Source organism: Anoplolepis gracilipes, chromosome 14 (assembly GCF_047496725.1).
Source record: "Anoplolepis gracilipes chromosome 14, ASM4749672v1, whole genome shotgun sequence".
Taxonomy (NCBI): domain Eukaryota; kingdom Metazoa; phylum Arthropoda; class Insecta; order Hymenoptera; family Formicidae; genus Anoplolepis; species Anoplolepis gracilipes.
Genome location: NC_132983.1, coordinates 9,360,575 through 9,384,772, shown reverse-complemented (window position 1 = coordinate 9,384,772; position 24,198 = coordinate 9,360,575). Strand labels below are relative to the sequence as shown.

Genomic DNA, 24,198 nt, shown 5'->3' with positions numbered 1-24,198 from the left:
GGGTGGACCATTTTAATCCATCCAGTCGAATATCTCAAAAACCAAGCCCGGGAGAGAAAAATGTTTCCAACAAAAGTTGTATGGTTTCAAGGGGGCCATAAGATGGTACCATTGGTTTGACCTTGAAAAGTCATTTGAAGGTCACGTGAAGGTTACTTCAAGTTTTTTAAATGGAACACCCTATATATTTTTACATATTCTTATAGCTCATCTCGAGAGCTTTCCAAAACACTTATGACAAAGTATTTTTCATTAAGTATTTTTTGAGCTATAAAGCTTCAAAGTTGCAGTATTTTGACATAAAATACAAGATATCTCGTAAAATATTCATTTTTTGATTATCCTACTCTAATACTTTTATGCACAGATTAACGAGACGAATCAATTGGCATAATTAAAACATATAATTATGTTAAAGTAAAAATCTGAATTTGCAACTAGCAGTTACACATTTTTATTTTAACATAATTATGTGTTTCTTTACACCAATTGATTCGTCTCATTATTCTGTGCATAAAAGTATTAGAGTAAGATAATCAAAAAATGAATATTTTACAAGATATCTTGTATTTTATGTCAAAATACTGCAACTTTGAAGCCTTATAACTCAAAAAATACTTAATGAAAAATACTTTGTCATAAGTGTTTTGGAAAGATCTCGAGATGAGCTACAAGAATATGTAAAAATATATAGGGTGTTCCATTTAAAAAACTTGAAGTGACCTTCAAATGACTTTTCAAGGTCAAACCAATGGTATCATCTTATGGCCCTCTCGAAACCATACAACTTTTGTCGGAAACATTTTTCTCTCCCGGGCTTGGTTTTTGAGATATTCGACTGGATGGATTAAAATAGTCCACCCTGTATATAAATAGGCATTCAGAAATTTTTCAAATAGCCTTAAAATATTTTAATATACAAGTTTATAATTTTTATTCAAAAAAAGTAAGATTTTTACATTTTTGGGGGATAATCGGTTTCTTCTTTCAGAAATAATATATCCGGTAGTAGAGAATAACCGTTCTACAGGTACAGAACTGCCTAGAGTACATAAATATTTTAAAGCTATTTGAAAAATTTCTGGATGCCTATTTTGTAAATAATGTAGGGGATCTTGAGACAAATTAATATTTGGACATGTTAAATAATTTCTTGTTAAAACAATATTATCAATATTGACTGCAGAAGATTGTGAGGAATGCGATTGTTCTATAAAACTGAAGATTCCAGTAGGCTTGGCCGCACTACAATTGTTTATCTTGTTATTAATAGAGTGACTTTGGTTAACATTTTTTTCAATTTGATCCGAACTTTTTAATTGAGCAGCAAGAAGATTTTGTAACATGTTAACCGCTTCTTCGTAATTTGCTTGTAAACGAAATCCTATTTTTTTAAATCTCGGGTCAATCAACGTAGCTACTTTGCCAATCGTTCTTTGTTCATAATGTATTAATTTTTCTTCAATAAATTGTCGAATTTTTTCATAAAACGAATGTGCTGCTGATTACTTAATGTTTTATGAACAATTTCCAGTTTTAATATTATGCCTTTTATGCAAGGAATTACGAGTGAAATAGAAACATATTCTTCACCTAGAAAAATGAAAACATTTACAATAAGATTCATATATATTATATTCAGATAAAAATTTTGCAAAATATATTATAATACATACCAGAAATATTTTTAGTTGCTTGCTCAAAAGGTTCTAATATCATATTTATTTGTTTGATTAATTGTATTTCTTCTTTTGTTAAAATTTGAAGTTCTGAGTACTCGTCATTTAATTGAATCAATTTAATACCATTATGATTATCAAAGATACTATTCATCATATGATATAATGTATTTCATCTTGTGTCAACCTATATATTTATAACATAGAAAAGATATAGAAAAAGGATGGTTTCTTATATTTAATAAAATCTGTTAATATCACATTTTTAAATGAATTACTTAATACTTACATATTGTACTAATTTACAAGGAACAGTTTCTCCTTCCTCAGCTAATTTTTTGTTTGCTTCTTTTAACATTCTACTAGCTTTAGGACTATGATGAAAAAATGTGACTAAGTTTTTACATTTTGTAATAACTAAAAGAACCTCATTGTTATTACATTTCGTAATAGCATTTCTCAAAACGAGGTTCAGACTATGTGTAAAACATGGAAAATGTTTTTTATTGAGCAACTCAACAGTTAGCTTCATGTTTGCTGCATTATCAGTTACAATATGATTCACTTTGTCAAAAATTTCCCACTCAGTTAAACAGTTTCTGATTAACTGACTTAAGTTATTTGCAGTCTCGTCTTTTTCAATTAATATTACATCCAAGGTAGTAGAATGCAAGGTCAAAAACTTTGTTACTTCAAAAAAGTGACACGTAATACCCAAATAGTTTTCATTTACATTAGATGTCCATCCATCTATTGTTAAAGAAACAGCATGAGTTTCTCTTAATAAAGTTTTCAAATTGTTCTTTGCTATTTCATAACATTCAGGTAATATGGAGTTAGTTAATAATTTTCTTGAAATTATATTGTATCTAGGATTTAAGGGGATGCCGTACTGTCCTACCTTACCGATAAAACGCTAATATTTTTTAAACTCACCGATATCTTTGTTAATTAAAATGATTGATAAATTCTTTTCTACGATTGAAGTATTTTTAATAACAATGCGTGACAGCTATATTTCAAATAAAAAATCAAATATTTACAATTTTGTTATGACTTTCTTGCGTCAGATCACAAGAATATTTATCTGATGTAAAAGTTCTGCAGCTTATTCATGCAGCAAATGTAGCTGGCTCGATAGGGATAACATAAGAGAGTATTAGTGAGCTTTTAGAAATGAGTTCGGAAGTCTAATAAAAAAGATAAATGTAGTTGAAATTTTCGTGTATGTCACTCCGGGATCCCCTTATGTGTGCGTGAGATCAAGGCAAGAGAGAGAGACAGAGCGATAGAATAATCGATCGGTATTATCGACAATTTTAGTTCCACTAAGAAGAGGGCGCAAATCCGTCGGAGTTCGCCTGTCACTCCGGGATCCCCTTAAAGCATTTATAAATTTACGAAATCCCTCGTCTTCAACTAAAGATAAAGGTTGAAAATCTCTGGCTATCATCATAGCGAGTTTTTGGTCTAAGTCTTTTTTTTTTACTATTTTTATCGTATAGAATAACATTTTTGAATAGATTTTTAAATGATTTTTTTTCAGACATAGAACCTAAAGACAGCCAAACAATATAAAGAAACATAATGTAATATATAATAAAAATATATATAAAAATATATATATAATAAAAATAAATATAAAAATAATATAAGAAAGATAAATATGATATAATTAATGTTCTTATTATTATTAACTAACCAGCAACACACATATTTGTGGAGGTGATTGCTTTTGAATCCTCAGAACATAATCCTTCAGAATCTGAACCACTTAAATACTGTTTATTAAATTCGACTTCATGTCGCTTTTTTATATGTGTCAAAAAGTTGGTAGTATTCCCACCATTTTTAAATATTTTCTTACAAATATTACATTGGGCACTTGTTGCATCAATTTTTGTAAAAAAATCCCATGCATTAGACTTCGTACGATATATTCTTTAAAATAAAAATTTAATATTTAATAAAATTATACACACTCACACATTATAAATATATATATATAGTCTATATATAGTCTGTAAATAAAAATAATGTATTGTTTCTTGATTTTTACGTACCCTTTTTTTATCTTTTTCTCTTGCTTGCTACTATTTATACAAGATTTATCGCTATTTACAAAATAAAAAAAAATTACATATTAGTAATATTCAGATAAAGTATAAGAAAAAAATAAACTCATTCTATATAATATAAATAATTACAAACCTAGCATTAAATTCTTTCTTAGAATTTTTTGAATTTTCTGTATTATCACTATCAGAAACACTTCCAAAACATAAGGATGTTTTAGAACTGTAAATCAAAGATAATAGATGTGTGCGTATATAAATATTTTTGATAATGATCTGTAGCACAAAAATGTCTTACCGTTTTGCACAAGAAAGAGAAGAAGCTTTACTGGATATAGTTGATCGGCTTCTATTAGTTTCTATTTCACTCTCTGAAGTAGATATCTCTAATAATTTAGGAAAAAAATGATTATTGAAAGAATAATTGCATGAGGCTACTATAACAACTTTAGTTGTTATAAATTAAGTAAAAGTTATTTTTATATTTTTATATTAATTTAATAAGAATCATCATCATTTTCATTTTGTAATCTCTCTCCCCTATTTTTTTTACTTTTTATCCAATTTTTTAACATAATTATTCAGATGCAGATGCGACTAGTTATCTAGGTTAAGTAGGATTAAATTGAAGTCACCGAATAAAAATTACTGATTCTATTCTACGCACTATGTATGTCTTTAAGCCCGTATCACGTATCAGACTATTGACACTGGCCTTGTTTACACCGAGCATTTGATACGCGTACTAAGTACTATACTAGCCAATCATAGCCATTTTTCTAAAGAATGGAATGGTTGTGATTGGCCAATAGTATTTAATACGCGTACCAAAGTATATCGGTGTAAACAAAGCCAATGACTCTCATCTGACCAATCACCAATCACAGACTGAAATTCTGTCAGAATCTTGATGTGATTATTGGTCAAATGAGAATCAGTTGGCCTCCACAGTCGGCAGTCTGATACGGGCTTTAGAGGAATAGCTATGATTGGCCAGTGTATATACTTACACACAGTACGCCGTATCTAAACAAGGTCATGTGCGTCTAGCTAGAAAGCGATTCAATAATATCGCGAATAATTGAACTCATTGTCAAAGGAACAAGAAAAAACGAAAAAAATAGTCGATTAATTTTTGAATAATCGATTAACATCAATTAATTTTTTTTTTCATTAATCGATTGTTTTCGATTATTTATTTCTAGATAATCGATTAATCAATTATGAATCGATTATTTGCCCATCACTAATAAACGCTCATAAAAAGCATTCCTTTATTTTAGAATGTTGCCAGAGACGTTCGAGTTTATTTTAAGTCAAATTGCAGATCAATTACAAAGGACTGCAAATGGTAACGAAATGATATCGCTACAAAAACAATTTTTAATTGCCTTGTGGCGTATGGCAACGCCAGATTCTTATAGGTATGAATCATACAATATTACTAAATAATTATAAATTTAAACCATATTATTAAATCAGTATTATTTTAGATCAATACACACTAGATTTGAAGTAGGAAAAGCTACAGCCATAAGAGCAGTACGACGAGTTACTCAAGCATTATGTGAGCTTGTTTCAATATTTATACAATAGCCAGCAGGAGAAAGGATTGCAGAAATCAAACAAAGTTTTTCTCATGTTGGTGTCTTCCCAGGAGTGATTGGTGCAATTGGTGGCACACACATTAATATACCAGCTCCTAAAAAAAATCCAGAGTCTTATATTAACAGAAAAGGACATTACTCCATTTAAGCTCAAGTTAATATTTATATAATACTATAAAAGTTTAACAATTTATTTGTATTTATTATATAGATATAAAAATAAGTATGACATTAGATGTTTATATTATATACACATATTTCTCAAATTTAATTTGTTTACACACATTTTGTATATGCCTATTAGTCCTTTACATTACGTTCAGCCTTGCGACGAAATTTTGGTCGAGAAAAAAAGTCGTTTCTTTATAACAATTAGAAACGACACATGTACAAAGATTACGCATCAGTGTGTATTATTACCACACAACAAATATCTCTTCGCGAGCGAACGAAAGAGACGATAATAGAAGCGAGCGAGACAATAATAGGAACGAAACAGTAATAAGAGCGAACGAGACAGTAATAAGAGCGAGCGAGACAGTAATAGGAGCGAGCGAGAGGGGCATAGTAGCTGGCAGAGAAAACTCGAGGCTCGAGCCTTTCCTTGCACGCTGCTATTCCTCTCTCGCTCGCTCCTCTTGCGGTCTCGCTCGCTCCTATTACTGTCTCCCTCGCTCCTATTACTGTCTCGCTCGCTCCTATTACTGTCTTCCTCGCTCCTATTGCGTCTCGCTCGCTCCTATTGCTATCTCGCTCGCTCCTATTGCTGTCTCGGTCACTTTCATGCCGACTGCGTCGGTAATACTTTTTTAGTTCTTTCAAGGCGGCGCTCAAAACCGCGTATAAGTTTGGCCGACGCTTCAGTATCTCCTTAATGAATTATTTTCATAATAAATCATATTCAGATTTAATTTATGTATATATATATATATATATATAAATATATATATATATCTTTTTAAATTTTACCATTCCCTGTTACTGTTATTGTGAGACGGCAGGTGTGATTTGTGTCGGTCTATACTTTATGTATGGACTTACAATCGTAATCGGTTGGATTCATAGGAGTTCTTCCTCAAATTCTTTCTCTTAGATAATAGGAGTGATTCGTGTCTGATCTACACTTATGTGCGGACTCACAGTCCTCCTATTCAATTAACATTAGTTTCTCTCCTTTAATTACTATTGAGAGAAGAGAGGTGTGATTTGCGTTTGGTCTACTTTATGTGATGATCCACAGTCACAACCGATTGGATTCACAATAGTTTCCATTATTTATTTTAAATAATTTATCTCTATCCAATTTAAATTTATAGTTACATTTATTTTTTTTAATTATTATTAAATCAAAACTCAATCTTGTTTATTTTATTTAATTTTTAACAATAGTTTTATAAGAAACTGTTTCTCCTTCATTATTTTTAAATTAATTACTGGATTTCTTAGTGGAGTCCAAGTCAAAAGCTGCCAAAAAGGGCTAAAGAAACAAATATCGACAAAATAAATGGGCGAGAAAGGTCTTGGCGAGAGCGATCGTCGATCCTGATTTTAAAATAAATAATAATAATATAAATTTAATAAAATATTTACCACAAGTTAGGTTAACTAGATTAGAAGATTTAATACACAAAAACATACAAATTTCCCCTCCTTCAAATTTAGGACGGGATCCGATAGCGCACAATGCTAATTGGCCAATGAACATTAGGACCTTCTGATTGGCTAACCGTGCTGGTTACCCTAGACATCGGTCAATATGTATGGTTGTGTGCTATCGGGATGTGTGCTAACGGGACCCTCCCCAAATTTATCTCAAACTAATTCCCCACCATCCTCACCTCCTCTCTTCTTTAATAAATTCTGAAGCTTCTTCCCAAACACCTTTTCTCCTTTCTGATTGTTCGTCAGAATCTTCATTTAGACCACTCTCTCCTTCTTTTTCTTCTCAATCTTCTGTTAGATCTCCTTCTCCTTCAGTTATAATTTTAGAAGATTCAGCTCCTTCTTCTCCTCATTTTCAAAATTCATCCCAAATTGATAGTGAATCAAATAATTTTTGGAAAGAATTCCTTGATTTAGAAGATTTTGAAATCCACCAATCCAATTTTTCCCCTCAATCAAATTTTAAATTAAAAGAAATATCTAAAGAAAATCTTTTAAATTATTTCTTATCTCAATTTTCTAAAATTAAAGACTTAATTTCTGAAGGTGTTTTTCGAGTAGGTCCTGGTAGATCACCAAGAATTCCTTAAAATTCTTTCGACCAGTCCTTCCCATACAATTACCCCTTGGTTTCTTCCTGGGCATCGTTTTCCATTTGCTGTTCTCATCCAAACCCTTTGGAAGAAGTTCCCTCCTTCAACTATTGTATTCTTAGAATTATAGTATTCCTCTATTCATTTTCCTTTAAATAAATCATCCTTAATTTATTATTATAAATTTCCAGTCAGAAATCAATCCAATATTTCCTTTTTCCAAATTTCTGACTGATGACCTTTGGATTATTGTAATCTCATCAAAGTCACACATACATACATTCATACTTAATTATATTTATTAGAATTTAATTGAATTTATTATTTCCATTATTTATCTTATTCTTATATTATTTTAATTAAAAATTTTTTTTTAATCTGAATAAAATTATAAATAAATGAATTTTAAAATTCTAAATTATTAAATGAATTATTTAATCAAATAAATAATTTCCTTCATATCTTTTCCTCATTCCGAAGTCGCACAAGGGCCCATCCCGTGTAAAAGGGATTAAATTCTCTTACTAAAAAGGGATCAACGAATGAACGACTAAATTCGATAAGTAATAACGATTCAACTGATCGCTGACTTAGTCCGTATGTTCATTCGACCTCGAGACTCTTACCAGGATCTCGGGTTTCAAGGTAAGTAGGTCACGCTCCACATTGACTCTTCCTTCCTTTGAGTCTAAACTGGACGTAACACTATGTTATTAGTTGTATTAGATTTTAAAAAAATTATTTATAATTTAATTTTATTACAAACCTTTATTATATAATTTTTTATTATTTAAAACTTATTAACTATATCTTTAGGTAAATATCTAAAAAAAAAGGTCACACCTCGCCAATGATATTGACCTTAATATATGTTATAGAGAGGAAAGTACTGATCAACTTTTCCTAATAACTTAATTGGCGGTCTCGTTTGGTTTCTGAGATATGCGACTTTGAAATATTATAATTTTCCTACATACATGTGCAATAGTTTTGTGCTAATAATTTTCATTTTTATTCGCATGAAATAATATAAATTTGAGCGAGGGAATATTTTAATAACATACACACACACACACACGCGCGAGGGGCCGAAGGCTCCCCTCCCGCACCCACCTCGTCTACCTCGCTTCACATGTACGTTGCAAGATAAAACAAAGTTCGGGCAAAGCAAAGTTTGGGTTTGCAACTTTCCACGCAAAACGAGTTGGACGGGGTGAGTGCGGGAAGGGAAGGCGAAGGCCCCCCTTGCACCCCCCCCCCCCGTGTGTGCGTGCGTGCGTGCGTGCGTGCGTGCGTGCGTGCGTGCGTGCGTGCGTGCGTACGTGCGTGCGTGCGTGCGTGCGTGCATGTTATGAAAATATTCCCTCACTCATATTTATATTATTCCATGCAAATAAAAATAAAAATTATTAGTACTATTGCACATGTATGTAAAAATATTATAATATTTCAAAGTCGAATATCTCAGAAACCAAACGAGACCGCCGCAAAATTCAAAGCATGCGTTACTTAGGAGTGTACCCTCTACAACATATATCAAGGTCATTGGAATCGGGGGTGGCTTCCTATAAGGAAACATTTACCATTAAATATCTCGGAAAGTATAAGAGACCGCCATTTAAGTTATTAGAAAAAGTTGATCAGTACTTTCCTCTTTATAACATATATTAAGGTCAACATTATCGGCGAGGTATGACCTCTTTTCTAGATATTTACCATATCTTTATTATATAAAACTTTGCATTATCAAAGTACAGTTAAACCTCTTATCCTACGACCCTTTTATGCTACAAAACCTCTTATCCTACGACAAAAAATCCTCTTATGCTACGACCGCGAAAGGAGAATTATACCCCCACTTTCAAATTTTTGTCGTAGGATCAGAGATTTAAGGGGAAGATTCCGGACCGAAAATATCGTAAAATAAGAGGTCCGACTGTAATAATAAAAAATACAATTTTTATAAAAGAAGTTTAAATAAGAAAAAAAATAATTTATATATATTAATATATAAATTCTTCTATATCCAGCCATTGTTGTCTAAATGTTTTTTTTGGACTATTTCTTTTTGTATGTTTGCACTATCAGTGCATACAAGATTTTTTTTAATATTGCCCTTATGATACGCAGAATCCGCATGCCTGGAAACATGCGATAAGCAAGAGTAGTTTTTATCGCATATATTGCAATAAAATAGAGTGTCATCTGATACTTCGCGTATCCAAGACTTATAGCGATCATCCTTAAGCCAAGCTTTGGAAAATTTCTGTTTCGATCTTTTCTTTAACTCATCGCATGTTTCCATATTGAAACAAAGAGAAATAACTAATAGAAAGATAGAAAGAAAATGAAAATAGCAAAAATAAAAAAAGAGGAAGCAAAATAACACAAAGATAATGAGAAATTTGAAAGCAGAAATTGGAAAACTGGAAAATATACCTTCTAACGCTCTGATTATTATGTTTAAGAGACATCAATCGTCGCTCGCTCTCGATAAATGCGATTGTGATTTTCAGAAACACACGCAACCGAGTAAGAAAGGGAGGGGGAACGAAACAAAAATGCGCGAGCCGCGAGCGGCACTGATCAAAGGCAGTCGGAAAGACACAACAATAAAAAAGAATATAATACGAAAATAATACTTTGATTTGTTGTACCGACAAGTAAAACGGTATCGCAACCATCTTGAAACGTACAAAGATATCTAAATGTGTATTATCTAAAAAGTGTTAATGTTTGAAGGTTTTTTTTTAATGCATATCAGGCGATAGATCCGGCGAGAGTTTTTAAATTATAAAAGAAAACATGATAAAAAGAAAAATTAAAAAGAATAAGAATAAAGTATATGAATAAGTAAAGTATATGAATAAGTATAAGAATAAGTAAAGTATAAAAAGTTAACTTTAAAATTATAAAAAAAGTTTAGATAAATGTGGTTAATGCAATTGTACTTTTACAATTGTATTTTCAAAATTGCAGTTTTAAATAGGACATTCCTTGAACATATTAGACAGAATGAAAAAATTCTCTAATTTTGTATTTTTATAACAAATTTGCTAATTTTAATAATTAACTATAATATAATAAAACTATATTTTTGGAAATATTTTTACCGAAAATATATATTACTTTTAATATTATATTTAGTAAAGCAGTTGAAGCGCTTTTTTCTGGTTTATTGTTTTTTTTATCTTCTTTATATATATACTTTTTTATTTTATATCTATCTTTTATTTCTATTTTATGTCTATCCTTTTATTCCTATCCTTTCTACTATTCTATCCTCTGTTCTATCTATATTTTTTTTGGAAATGTAAAAAAAATGTTTTCTTTAATATTATCTTAAAATGATTAAATATAATATTATATATATTGTGTTTGTGTGTATAATTTTATTATATTTAATATAATATTGAAGGAAACATTTTTTTATATTTCCTCCTGACGGAAGAGACCACCTTCTCGCGGTTTCCGTTGAGCAACAACATATACGTTGTTGCCCATATAAAATTGATAGATATTATTAGAAAAATTTTGTTATTAAAATTATTAAGATTATTTATTATTAATATTATTTTTTTACTAATAATATTTATATTATTATATTAATATTATTTGTAAATAATTTTTTACAAGAAAAGAACGTATATGTTGGCCAAGAGTGGATTTTTATTATTTTTTTTTTTTAAATTTAATCTCTTACTTTTTAACTTACATCTTTCTTTTATATATATATATATATATATATATATATTAAAATATGGAAAACATTTTTTTATCTTGATACTCTTTCTTCAGACATATTTAATTACAATCTTTATACAATTAAAACTTTGATAAATATAAGATATTGCATAAGTGAAACTAATTTTTCTATTATTATATATATAATTAAAAATAATTTTTTATAATTGAGACTTTATTAATTCTAGTTTAATTAATTATAGTTGAAAAGTTTACTTTGGGAGGGCAAAAACATTGTTCAAAGTAACATTTCATTATAATTAATTAAGTTAGAATTATCAAAATCTCATATTTAATAAAACTTAGTTTCAATTACATAAATTTCAAAAATGTCTAAAGAAAGAGTATAAAAGGTAAAAAATATTTTCTGTATTTTATTACATCAATAAGAAATTCAACGAGGCCTCCTCTCCCCGCTACATGGGAGAGGAATGGGGTCACGTCTGGATACACAAATCGGACGTAGATCCCACGGGCAGAAAAAGGCAAGGGGCCCTCCGGAAGTAATGCAATTGCTCGTTCCTCGAAAAAGCCCGGGCCAGGCCACCGCAGGGGTTTTAGTGGGTCGGGGGCGCAAACACCATCTCAGCGCCCCTAACATATAGTTCGCGAACTATAAAACTCGGTCCAAAAACATTAGTTAGACCAGAAGGAAGAATGAGAGGGCTCATGCCCCCGTTTTTTAAGGAACGCTTTTTCCCCGCCGTACAGTGGCGCTAACTGGATCCACAATTGAGTTTTCGGAACTACGTGGCTGGATCCACTTTCCAGTGCCACGATAAAACGACCGATTGGTTCGAGTCCGTGCTAGATCCACAAATTGTGGTTCGTGTCCGTGCTAAATCCATAATTGTGGATCTCAAAAGTACGAAACATATAATAGATTTATTAATATGTTTTATTAAATATTGTTAGTTGCGCGTGATCTTTTTCCACTTTAGTATACCTGTATATTATGAAGTAATATATACATATATATAGAAATAAAATGCATATTTTATTTCACATAAAATTTAATGTTTTAATAATTTCAATAAAAAAGTATTTTAATAAAATATATATGTGTATATTACTTCAATAAATATTACCAAAATGACAAACAAGATTATACGCAATAATGTTTCGTACTTTATTATTAAGTGATGTATATGTGTACTAATAAACTGACACAATATATATATATATAAAATGAAATAACTTTTTTTTAATATTTTGTTAAAAGTAATTATTGGATTAGCAAGACATTTGCGCTTAAAATGACACTGATATACATATAAGACATAAGCACAACATAAATCGGATAATTTTGAATTAGATTAACCATACATATTAATTAAACATAATCCGATTTATGTCATGTTTGGTGTCCTTTTAATCGTAAAAATCTCATTAATTCATTAAAATTATTTTCAAGTCGATAAAATGCGAAATAAAAGTTTTAGTTTTCATTGTATGTTTACATTTTATAGATAAGCGAGCTCTTTAAAGACTTTCGATGCGGAAGCTCAAGGAAAGCGAGAGAGAGAGAACGAGTAAGAAGCAAGCGAGATGGCCAACATCAAAGAGAGTTCCGAAGCCTCGCTCGCGAGCCTTCTTTTATCTCCGGTCTTTCGTATTGTATTTCATCTTAGCATAGAAAATAAAATTTTAAGATTTCGCATTTTATCGGCCCAAAAATAATTATAATGGATTAATGAGATTTTTGCGATTAAAATAACATCAAACACGATATAAATCGGATAATTTTTAATTACATAAATAATGAAAATAATGCGTGTCTGTAATTGTCCCTTGCGTCATATTAGGGACAAACTAAGAGACAATTACAGACACGCATAAAAGAACATATTAATAACATAAAACTAATTTCAGAGAGACATTCGGTTATTGCGGAACATATATTAAAAGAAAAACATACTTTTATTTGGGACGATGTGAAAATTTTGGATTATGAATCTAACTATCACAAGAGACTTATTTCGGAAAAGTTACACATTAGTGATCAGAATAACGGATTAAATTCAAATAAAGATACAGAATTGTTAAATGAATCATATTTTGACATATTACAGGAACTAAAAAACACATAATAAACTTGTTTGTTAGACGATGATAATTTTGAAAAGCAGGATGTTTGTCTGAATATCAGAAAGGTTGTTCCTCGACCTTTAGATCAGCATTATTAGTTTAATTGCGAATTTGTTGGATATGAGTTGCTTCTCTATCTTTTGTAAGAGCGTTTCGTGAGAAGATAAGTTTTTTGAAAGTCATTATGGACAAGAAAAGTAAGCTCGAAATCTTTAATTCAGCTTCATATTTGTAACACGACATTATTTTGAGCGATCAGCATAGTGAGACTCTTCCTTTTTTTTTCTTTTTTATAGAAATCACGACCTCGCGCTTTTTTGAAAAAACGCATGATTCGCCAGCATTGGACGGTTATTGTTTCTCGCCCTCTACCGAAGAAGGAATGATTGTCCTACGAAGAAAAAAATGATGATCGTCGCGTGTTGTCTAAATAATTATTGTGTGAGACCTGCGTTTCGCGTAGACTTTATTTTGCGTTGAATTTGTAATGTTGGTTCATCTTTATTTGTACATTGACGTTAGAATTTTTATATTAATGTGACCCAGTGGACATGCTATCTAGCTTTACTTTTGGTTTTTTGTGTTTCACTATATGCAGGTAAAAATGGTATTGAAAAAGGTTGCGTACAGCCGAAACGTTTACTTTTAATATGTTTCAAATTTTAGAACAATAAATTTTATATAATTTTTCCAACATATATTTAAATTTTGCTCGATTATTGGCCGTTTTTCTTAATGATTATATATATATAGAGAGAGAGGGAGAGAGAGAGAGAGAGAGAAAGAGAGAGAGAGAGAGTATGTTTTAAAACGTCTAATTGGTTCGTTGATATAGATCCATGATTGTTCATCATGATTCGATCCCAAAGTCGAGACATTAGTATTATATTGTGATGCGCGTTATCTTTTTTTTACTTTGATATATGTGTGGAGTACACATATATTATACATTTTTTATTAAGATATTTTACTTCAAATTATTAGAAGAATTAAATTTTGTGTGTTTAATATTTATAAATAAAATACAAGTTTTAATTTATTTATAAATATTTTATTTTTATATGTACTCCATACATATACCAAAGTAAAAAAGAAAAGATCACGCGCGTCACAATATAATAATGTATTGATAGGCAACACATAGTCCCTATAGTTTGCAAACGTACGATACACTATTCTGAGATAATAAATATTTATCGAATAGTCTATTGAGTAAAAAAATATTCTGTTATGTGTAAAATAATTCCAAAAGTGTAATATTAAATGTAATTAAGTGTACATTACATAATAATACAAGCTTATAAATTATAATTAATTAATAATTTAGAAGATATTATAAATATCTTCTAAACTATTGAATGTCTGACAATGAAATGGCAAAACATGATGGCAACAGTAGTCAACTCTTTTCTATTTCCGATCTCTGTATAAAAATGAATCGAAATAGAAGCATTAAACGTTACGTATAGTAATTGTCGTCTTTGTGTTGTAAGCGGCAAAGGAAGGAGGAAGGAGGGGAGGATTATCAGTTTACTCTTCGCAGTCTACGTTCGGTCACGGTACGCGAGTGTCTTTTCTCGTTTAGAGCGAATTTAAGATTAAGTACTTGTACATTACATTTGTTTTCGTGCTTATTGTCCGTAACGGATTTTATCGCGATTCCATCTATGAAGAATTCTTCACAGATTTGTGCGTATATAGTGTATCGATCTCATTGTCAGTTATTTACGTGGAAAAGTTTTGTTTGTGAATTTTTATTCAATTGACAAAGAAGTGGAACAATGTCCGAAGATAAATATTGTTTCTTTGAGAAGTGCATAGAAGGATTGCTCGAATGAAAAATGTAATGGGAAACATTTATATAGATTCCCGCTACACACAGATGAGAGACAATTTATGGATACGTAACAGTGGTAAGTTTTTAATTTCATATAATCTATTTTTGTATTTTATATGTAATAAAATGATCGAATATTAGAAATAGGATATAAAACATGTGAACATTTTATAAATAAATAAATATATATATATATATATATATATACAGATATATATATATATGTATATATACTTATATGTATATTGTAAAAATATGTATATTGTATTAAGTAAATGAATAATTTTTTGACTTCTTTATAATGCATAAATACCTGAAATTCAATTTATGAATAATTTGAAATATGAATTATAATAAACTTTTCTTTAACAGAATTTTTTATGACACTTTCAATGATAAATTCTCTTTTATTCTTTTATTAGATATTTTCAAAGTTTATGACTTAAATATAAATTAAAATCAAGTGCATAGAAACTGCATTTACTTTCATTATTTCTATATTTTTATTTGCAATAAAGATTATTAATATTATACATATATATATATATTTCAAGAAATTCCTTCTCTTTTCATTCAATATATAAACGCAAATGCAATCAATCAGTTCAATTCCATTTTGTTATATATTTATCATGGAAAAATGTAGTCTTTTATTTGTCTATTGTATGTATATATAGGATACAGCATTTATCCGATATAGTATCCAATGCTCCAAACATATCTCGCGTCTTTCTTAATTTTTTTCAAAAACTATTATATTTCTCATGCTTTTCACATCCCAAAGTAAATAAATAAGACCATTTTATTACTACTTTTTTAAATGTACTTCATTTTTTAAAAAGTAATAATGTAAAGTCGATTTATTATTTAATCTTTATGCATTTCTGTAAGATGCAATTACTCTTTTTATTTTAAATGAAGTTTTTTTCATTATTTTCAATATCTTTATAAAATTCCTTTATACAATTTTTTTTTAATAAAAAAATATTAAAATTTTTTTTGTGTTTTATATATACTTTTCCATTGTTTTTAAACTATTTTGTTATACTTAACTGTTTTTGGAGGGTAATAATATGATGTTTTTCCTTTTATTCTCTGCATAGTTTATACACTATATATTAACATATATAATTTCTCTAATTGTTATATATGTATATATGTATCTACATATCTAAAAAATATGTATGTATTATAATATATTAATTCTTAAATAATGTATATTTATTATCAATATTGATAGTATCGCATGAAAGATTAAATTTATAATATTATAAAATTAGAGAAATTAATTATATATGCTCGAATAAATGTGTATAACTATATATAATTTTTAATTCTTTTATATCATTGATATTGCAGGAAATACTAAATTACAAAAATGGTCTCTCAACTCACTTCGACGTGCGGGATTATGTGAAGACCATTTCCCTCAAGATTCTTTCACGAATAATGTCAAGAAAGGTTTGAAGCCAGATGCTGTACCAATTCCATTTATTGAAATGTCAAATATAGAAAAGAATAAGAAAAGGAACAAAATGGAAGACGTACATTGTGCTCAAGCAAATGTAGAAGAAATAAATTTCATGGAAACGACTGCCACATCCTCACTTAATAATAATAATAATAATAATAATATGATAGCGGATAAGAATTTAGAACAGCATTCACAACAATATAAAGGAGCGCATTTACATTTTGATACTTCTATGGAAGAGGAAGACATTACGGAATGGCTATACCTAATCACCTACGCATGAAAGAGTACTCATGTCTCCACCATTAAATACAAACGCGGAAGTAAATAAACATCTCGAGTCTACACATGAAACAATTCAGACGCCTCTTTCATCAAATAAAAACCTAAAAGATCAAAATAATATGACACTAATAAGTCATCTCTATACGAAAATTAAAATTATCTAAAATCTGAAAATATCCGGTTACAGAGACAAGTAAGAAAATTGAAATATCGCTTACGCCACATTCCGAAAATACGTAAAATACCAAAAAAGATAAAGAAAAGAAAAAAGTATTAAGAAATATGATAAATGAGCAAGATCTACATCCCGTTGCAAAGGCAATGATAAATTTGCAACTACATACACCAAAATCAGTATATACAGAAGAAGAAAAAAATCTGGCAAGACAGTTGTATTATTATTCACCTTCTGCTTTCTGTCGCTTAAGAAAAACAGGTTATAACTTCCGTGGACAGCGAACTATTAAAAAATGGTTAGAAGAATATGATGTACGGCCAGGATTTTGTGACTTCATATTTAAAAAATTAAAAGAAAAAATTTCCCAGCTACCAATGGAGGAAAGAGTGTGTTCTTTGAAATGGGATGAAATGGCCATAAAACCTTATGAAGAATATTCGTTAAAATTAGATAAAGTAGAAGGTCTTGTCGATCTTGGACCTTTAGGAAGAAAACCAGAAAGAAGCAAATGCATTTTTTTCTTTTGTCTGGACAGTTTAAATGCACGTAATACTTGGCGACAGCCTTTAGCATATTTTCTCCCAGAAAAATACATGAAAGCAGAAAAAATAATAACATTGTTAAAAGAATGTCTAGACATCTGTCTCAATCTTGAGCGAAACAGGTGCTGATGTGCGACTTCTAACATGTGATCAAGATACATGTAATCAAACTTATACTCAACTCGGTATTAAGCCAGAAAATCCATTCTTTATTTACAATGGAAAAAAATATAATGCATCGTTTTTGACTTCCCACATCTAATAAAAGGATTAGTAAACTTCCTCAGAACGCACGGAAATATTTATTGTGATGGTAAAATTATCGCGTGATTCTCTGATTTTGAATCGACATGGTCTATTGATAATGCCACAACAGGAGAATCAAATCTATTATCTCATATAACAGAAGCATACATTCATCCGAACAGTTTTGAATCTATGAATGTGAAAAGAGCATTTCAGATGTTGAGTCATACTTTTTCTGCCGCGATAATAAAAACAGCTGGCCAAAAAGAATTAAATACAAATACGTGGCAAGCAGCAGCAGAGTTTGCAGAGCGCTTAAATAATGTTATTGATGCCTGCAACTCTTACAGTATCAATATTTCATTTGGCGGCAAACGACCATTATCCTCTAAAAATCCAGATATCGAAAATTTATTAACAGATTTTGTCGAATGGTGTTCAAGATGGTCTAAGTCAACAGAAAATATAAGTCAAGTTCCCTGTTTTAGAGGCTTTGTCATAACTACAAAAGCTATTCTTGCAACTTTTAGACATCTTTCAAGTCAATATGAAGGATTTGAGCTTGCGATAGGATTATGTAATCAAGATTCAGTGGAACACTTATTTTCAAAACTACACCGAAAAAATCATATTCTCATTTTAAGAATATAACACTTATTTTTAGAATATCTTCCTTTAAAATAAGCGCCAAGAGGATTTTCTTAACTAAAGACAGAAATCCTCTAAAAAATAGAAAAGTATTAGATATTCTTAATATGTAAGAATATATACACTTCTAGTTTTGAGGCTTTCGTGACCATTAGAATTGTCTAAACTGGGGACTTCCGAATGGATGCCGCGTGATTAAACAGCGTAATGCACGCAATGACATTTCGCAAACGTTGCAGTTTGCATCTTCAGGGCTAAGAGCCCCGATACTGAGCTCTCTTAAGTTGGGGTTCTTATATTTTGCGAGAGGTTTTTCTATCTACGGGAAAAATATACCGTAATGCCCTCTAGTGGTGTGAGCGCAAATAGGGTTTGTATGATACAATTTAAGAATATTTTCTTTATTTCATATACTATTCTTAACAAAAGATCATTAGAGGAGAATATTCTGAATTTTTTAGAATATTTTATTGGAGGAAAGCTTTAGAAGGAATTCTTCTAAAATAGAGAATACAATTTTTTCGGTGTAAGACAACGCGGAGGATTTAATCTCAATCCAACTGCAAGAATGGTCCGATTGTCTGTCAGACATATACTTTCCACAGGATACATTCAAGCCAGTGACAAAGGCAACGTTCAATGTCCAGAAACTCTCATAAATCAACCAAGTGGACTCGTTAAAAGGATTGAAAATTCTATGAATGCGATCAATAACGTTGGGGAATATGACGAACCTGACATCGATTTGCTTACTGAAGATGTAAATATTCTTCTCCAAGAATGTAATATAGAAGAAATCGAAAGTGTAAATTCATCTGACAGTAGTTATGATGAAAATGCTATTGTCTATTTTGCTGGATTTTTGGTGCGAAAAAGCACTGCTAAAAGCAACTGTGAACTGTCGCAACGATATCATGAAAATTCCAATGGATAAATCGACAGCAAATGAAAAATATATAGAATTTCGTGAATATCAAAATGAAGATGAAGATGTTCCAACAATGACGAAATTAGTGCGACCAACAACTCTATATATATAAATATTATTAAAACACAACTAATGACATTTAATGGTACGTGGCAATATCACTGAGTATCTACACAGATTCTGGATAAAATTATGAAAGAATGTATAAACGCAACGAATAAACATCCAGAGTGGCTTGATAAACATGGTAAGTGTTATGAGCATCGAATACAAATATTAAAATATTAAAATACATGCTTACGATAAAATTATATTCCCGCACAAGATATAATAATCGTGCCGCAAAAACTAATAAATTTTCTTATAGGAAAATTAGAAAAATCGGAAAGTTTTTAAGTAAGTAAAAGGTAAAGAAAACAAAATAAACTAGCATAGCATAGAATACGTGATAATAATATTATTTAGAAAATGTGATATATTAAAATAAATGTGTACTTATTTTTTTCTTTTCTTTATTATTTTATGTATCTTGCAGTTTTATCATTGTGTAAAATAATATGTACTGTGTTATATCATGATATTACATTTATTATCAAAAACGTATATTATATTTTACTTTGCAGTTAATATTATTTTATAGTACTAAGAAAAAGAAGCATGAATTTTTCAATTTCTTAGAAGATCGCAATCACAGTTGAAGTAATTACATAAATCATAAACTAGTAGGTCTCATCACAAAATAAATAAATTAAAAGTTATAATATACGATCATGCTAAAAAATTGTAAAATCATGCATTTTTTTAATACCAATGATAATATGAGGTACATATAACGATAATAAAAAGTTAAGAAAGTACAATATGATATATATGACATATATACCATGTATACATACATATTATATTATATACATGGTATTTTATAATTACAAGGCAAGGTACAAATGAATATCGTGAAATATATAAGTAATTTTGATAAATCACTAAAAATAAAATATCTTAATATACAAATAGGGAAAAAAGATATCAAGAAATATATAACTGATTTTTTTTCAATTATTTACAGGAAATCTATATTATGTAGAGTTTCTCATAATAAGACCTGCTAGTTTAAGATTTATGTAATTATTTCAACTGTGATTGCGATCTTTGCATCATGACAAAAAAATAATATACATATACATATAATAATCTATATTAAATTTTTTATTCTTTAGATATATATTCCAAAAGTTAAAAGAAAATTTTACTATTATTTAGTAATCCTTTTAAAAAGAATATTTTATTACATTGTAATATATATATATATATATATATATATATATATATATATATATATATATATACACACACACAGTTAAATTATATTTTTAACAAATAAAATAGTGAGTAAGTTTTATTGTTATATAGATTTTTATATAGATTTATTTATTTATATATTTATTTTAAAAAGATTATATTTCTATATTTCAAAAGATTATACTAACAATTTTAATATAACATTTATTTTGAGAATGTCATACTTCATTACAAAAATATATTTTTAAACTAACTTGGTATTAAAAGAAAGGGTATAATTAAAATAAATGGCAAAAAAAATTTTTTAAATATTTCCAATTTTTATTTTAAGGAAGTCATGTTTTCATTATGAAAACATGCTCTTACAATAATTAATGGATACATATATATAATATACATATATATATGTATATATATTCATTCGTTTCAAGGAAGTCATGTCTTCATTATGAAGACATGCCCTTAAATTGATTGATGGATGGATATATATATATATATATATATATATATATATATATATATATATATATATATACAGGGTGGACCATTTTAATCCATCCAGTCGAATATCTCGAAAACCAAGCCCAGGAGAGAAAAATGGTTCAGACAAAAGTTGTATGGTTTCGAGAGGGCCATAAGATGATACCATTGGTTTGACCTTGAAAAGTCATTTGAAGGTCACGTGAAGGTCACTTCAAGTTTTTTAAATGGAACACCCTATATATTTTTACACATTCTTGTAGCTCATCTCGAGAGCTTTCCAAAACACTTATGACAAAGTATTTTTCATTAAGTATTTTTTGAGTTATAAGGCTTCAAAGTTGCAGTATTTTGACATAAAATACAAGAATAACGAGACGAATCAATTGGCATAATTAAAACACATAATTATGTTAAAATAAAAATGTGTAACTGCTAGTTGCAAATTCAGACTTTTACTTTAACATAATTATGTGTTTTCTTTACGCCAATTGATTCGTCTCATTATTCTGTGCATAAAAGTATTAGAGTAAGATAATCAAAAAATGAATATTTTACAAGATATCTTGTATTTTATGTCAAAATACTGCAACTTTGAAGCCTTATAACTCAAAAAATACTTAATGAAAAATACTTTGTCATAAGTGTTTTGGAAAGCTCTCGAGATGAGCTATAAGAATATGTAAAAATATATAGGGTGTTCCATTTAAAAAACTTGAAGCAACCTTCACGTGACCTTCAAATGACTTTTCAAGGTCAAACCAATGGTACCATCTTATGGCCCCCTCGAAACCAAACAACTTTTGTCTGAAACATTTTTCTCTCCCGGGTTTGATTTTCGAGATGTTCGACTGGATGGATTAAAATGGTCCACTCTGTATATATAAGATAAGCGGTTTTCAAGAAAATTAATTTAGAAAAAATACAATATTTCTTATTTACTTATGACTTTATACCACTAAGCGTGAAAACGGCGTAGCTTGGGTATTTAGGTCCATAAGTATCACGGTGCGAACTAGGGTTCAATTCCCGTATCTCGAATTTTTCTGGTTTTTTTTATTATTCTTTTTATGTAATTTTACTACAAATATTTATTTATCTAAAAACAAATTAATTTGTGATAAGATGTAAGATTGTCGATAATACTACAATTTTTGTATTACATGTCATCTTACTATAAAAAATAATTTCTTTTTATTACGTGTTTTATCGGTTTGAAAATAATTTTAATGAGATTTTTATAATTCAAATGAGACCAAACACAACATAAATCGGCTAATATTTAATTAGAAAGATATTCGTAATGACACCAAACAGGACATATATTATATAATTTTTAATTAATCAATAGTCATTTATCACTTATGAAGATGATATGTAATACAAAAATTGTAGTATTATCGCCAATTTTAGATCTTACCACAAATTAATTTGTTTGTAGATAAATAAATATTTGTAGATAAATTTGTTTAAATAAATAAATATTTGTAAAATTACATAAAAAGAATAATAAAAAAAACCAGAAAAAGAAACTCGAGAAATGGAAATCGAACTCAAGTTCGCAGCATGATATTTACGGACCTAAGTACCCGAGTTACACCATCTTCACATTGAGCGGTATAAAGTCATAAGTATATAAGGAATATGGTTATTTTTTAAAAATTAATATTCTCAAAAACAGCTGAGGGTTGCGCCCTATCCTTTTATTCAAATAGATCTTCAACTAGAGTACTATACTAGAAAAAAATTCCTATCAAAATCAATGACCCAAAATTCGCGCTCTCTCCTTATAAGATATTGAATTGTACAATACTATTTTTCTATTGTTTTTTTTTCTTTTTCTTCACTGCTATTTTTACGTACATAATCCTAGTCACATAAGCATCATTTATATATTTATTATCTTTTATTCTTTTAAATTGATCGATTTGTGATACATTTTTTATGTAGAAAAACTTTTAATAATTTTATATTAAAATCATAAATATATATAATAAGTATATAATACATAGTACATTATTAATACAAAAAAAAATTTAACGTTGTCACGCCTATCGAAAAGTAAAAATCTTGCAGCCCGTATCGTTGTCAGTTTACAAGTAGAAAAAAGATAGAATAATGTATCTGTCCTCTTTTATTATTCGAAGTGTGCTTTTATTGGCCGAAGCGTCGAGCGCCTGCGCCGAGTTCACATTGTTCGTGCCTCCAGCCCCCAGTACGAGCAGTCTCGTAAGCAGTCTGGCATTGTCTGCGACAGTGTTAAGTGTCAAGTGTGACGTTGTTGGTAAGTGACATAATTATATTTGTATATATTACTTTAAATATATTATATATTATATAAAATGTTTTTATTGTTGCAGAGCAAAATAATTACGACGACGACGGCCACACAGCAGTCACTATCTCGACAGCCACGGCGACCACGGTGGCGACGACAGAGACGGTCCCGACGGCCACGGTGACCACGGTGGAGACGACGGCCACGGTGGTTCCAACGGCCATGGCGACGACGGCCACGGCAACCACGGTGGCAACGACGGCCACGGCAACCACGGTGGCGACAACGGCCCCGATGGCCCCGACGGCCACGATGGCGACGACGGCGACTCAGCCAATTATATTAACCGTAAGTAAAAATTAATAAATTTTATATTATAAATACACTACTCACAAAAATTAAGGGATCAAGAAAAATTATTAAAAAAAATAACAATTTTTAAAACATTGTAACTCCGCGAAAAATGATTGGATTTTAATTTTCCAAACGGCATTTTAAAGCTTGAAACTTCTTCTTTTGAATGCTTTTTGAGAATTTCAATTATCTTTTTTTTTT

The 24,198-nt window shown here is 29.5% G+C and overlaps 1 protein-coding gene and 1 pseudogene across 1 annotated transcript; one reads left to right on the top strand and one right to left on the bottom strand.

The window, feature by feature from the left end:
- Positions 1-806: 806 nt before the first annotated feature.
- On the bottom strand, positions 807-4,446 carry LOC140673038 (uncharacterized). The gene is made up of 8 exons (XM_072905611.1): positions 4,265-4,446; positions 4,053-4,142; positions 3,891-3,977; positions 3,743-3,793; positions 3,382-3,620; positions 1,969-2,429; positions 1,677-1,866; positions 807-1,593 (listed from the first exon to the last, which is right to left on the bottom strand). Exons 1-7 carry the CDS (start codon positions 4,327-4,329, stop codon positions 1,852-1,854), a joined length of 1,008 nt encoding a protein of 335 aa, XP_072761712.1. The 5' UTR covers positions 4,330-4,446; the 3' UTR covers positions 807-1,593; positions 1,677-1,851.
- Positions 4,447-18,551: 14,105 nt separating this feature from the next.
- On the top strand, positions 18,552-23,914 carry LOC140673306 (uncharacterized; annotated as a pseudogene).
- The last annotated feature ends 284 nt before the right edge of the window (positions 23,915-24,198 follow it).

Excerpts from the sequence above, each read along its gene's own strand:
- LOC140673038 (XM_072905611.1), bottom strand. The coding sequence starts at position 4,329 with ATGTTAAAAAATTGGATAAAAAGTAAAAAAAATAGGGGAGAGAGATTA. Across the intron at positions 3,794-3,890 it reads AAGAAAGAATTTAATGCTAG|CGATAAATCTTGTATAAATA; the intron begins GTTTGTAATTAT and ends TTTTGTAAATAG. Across the intron at positions 2,430-3,381 it reads CACAAATATGTGTGTTGCTG|ATGGATGGACATCTAATGTA; the intron begins GTTAGTTAATAA and ends CTTTAACAATAG.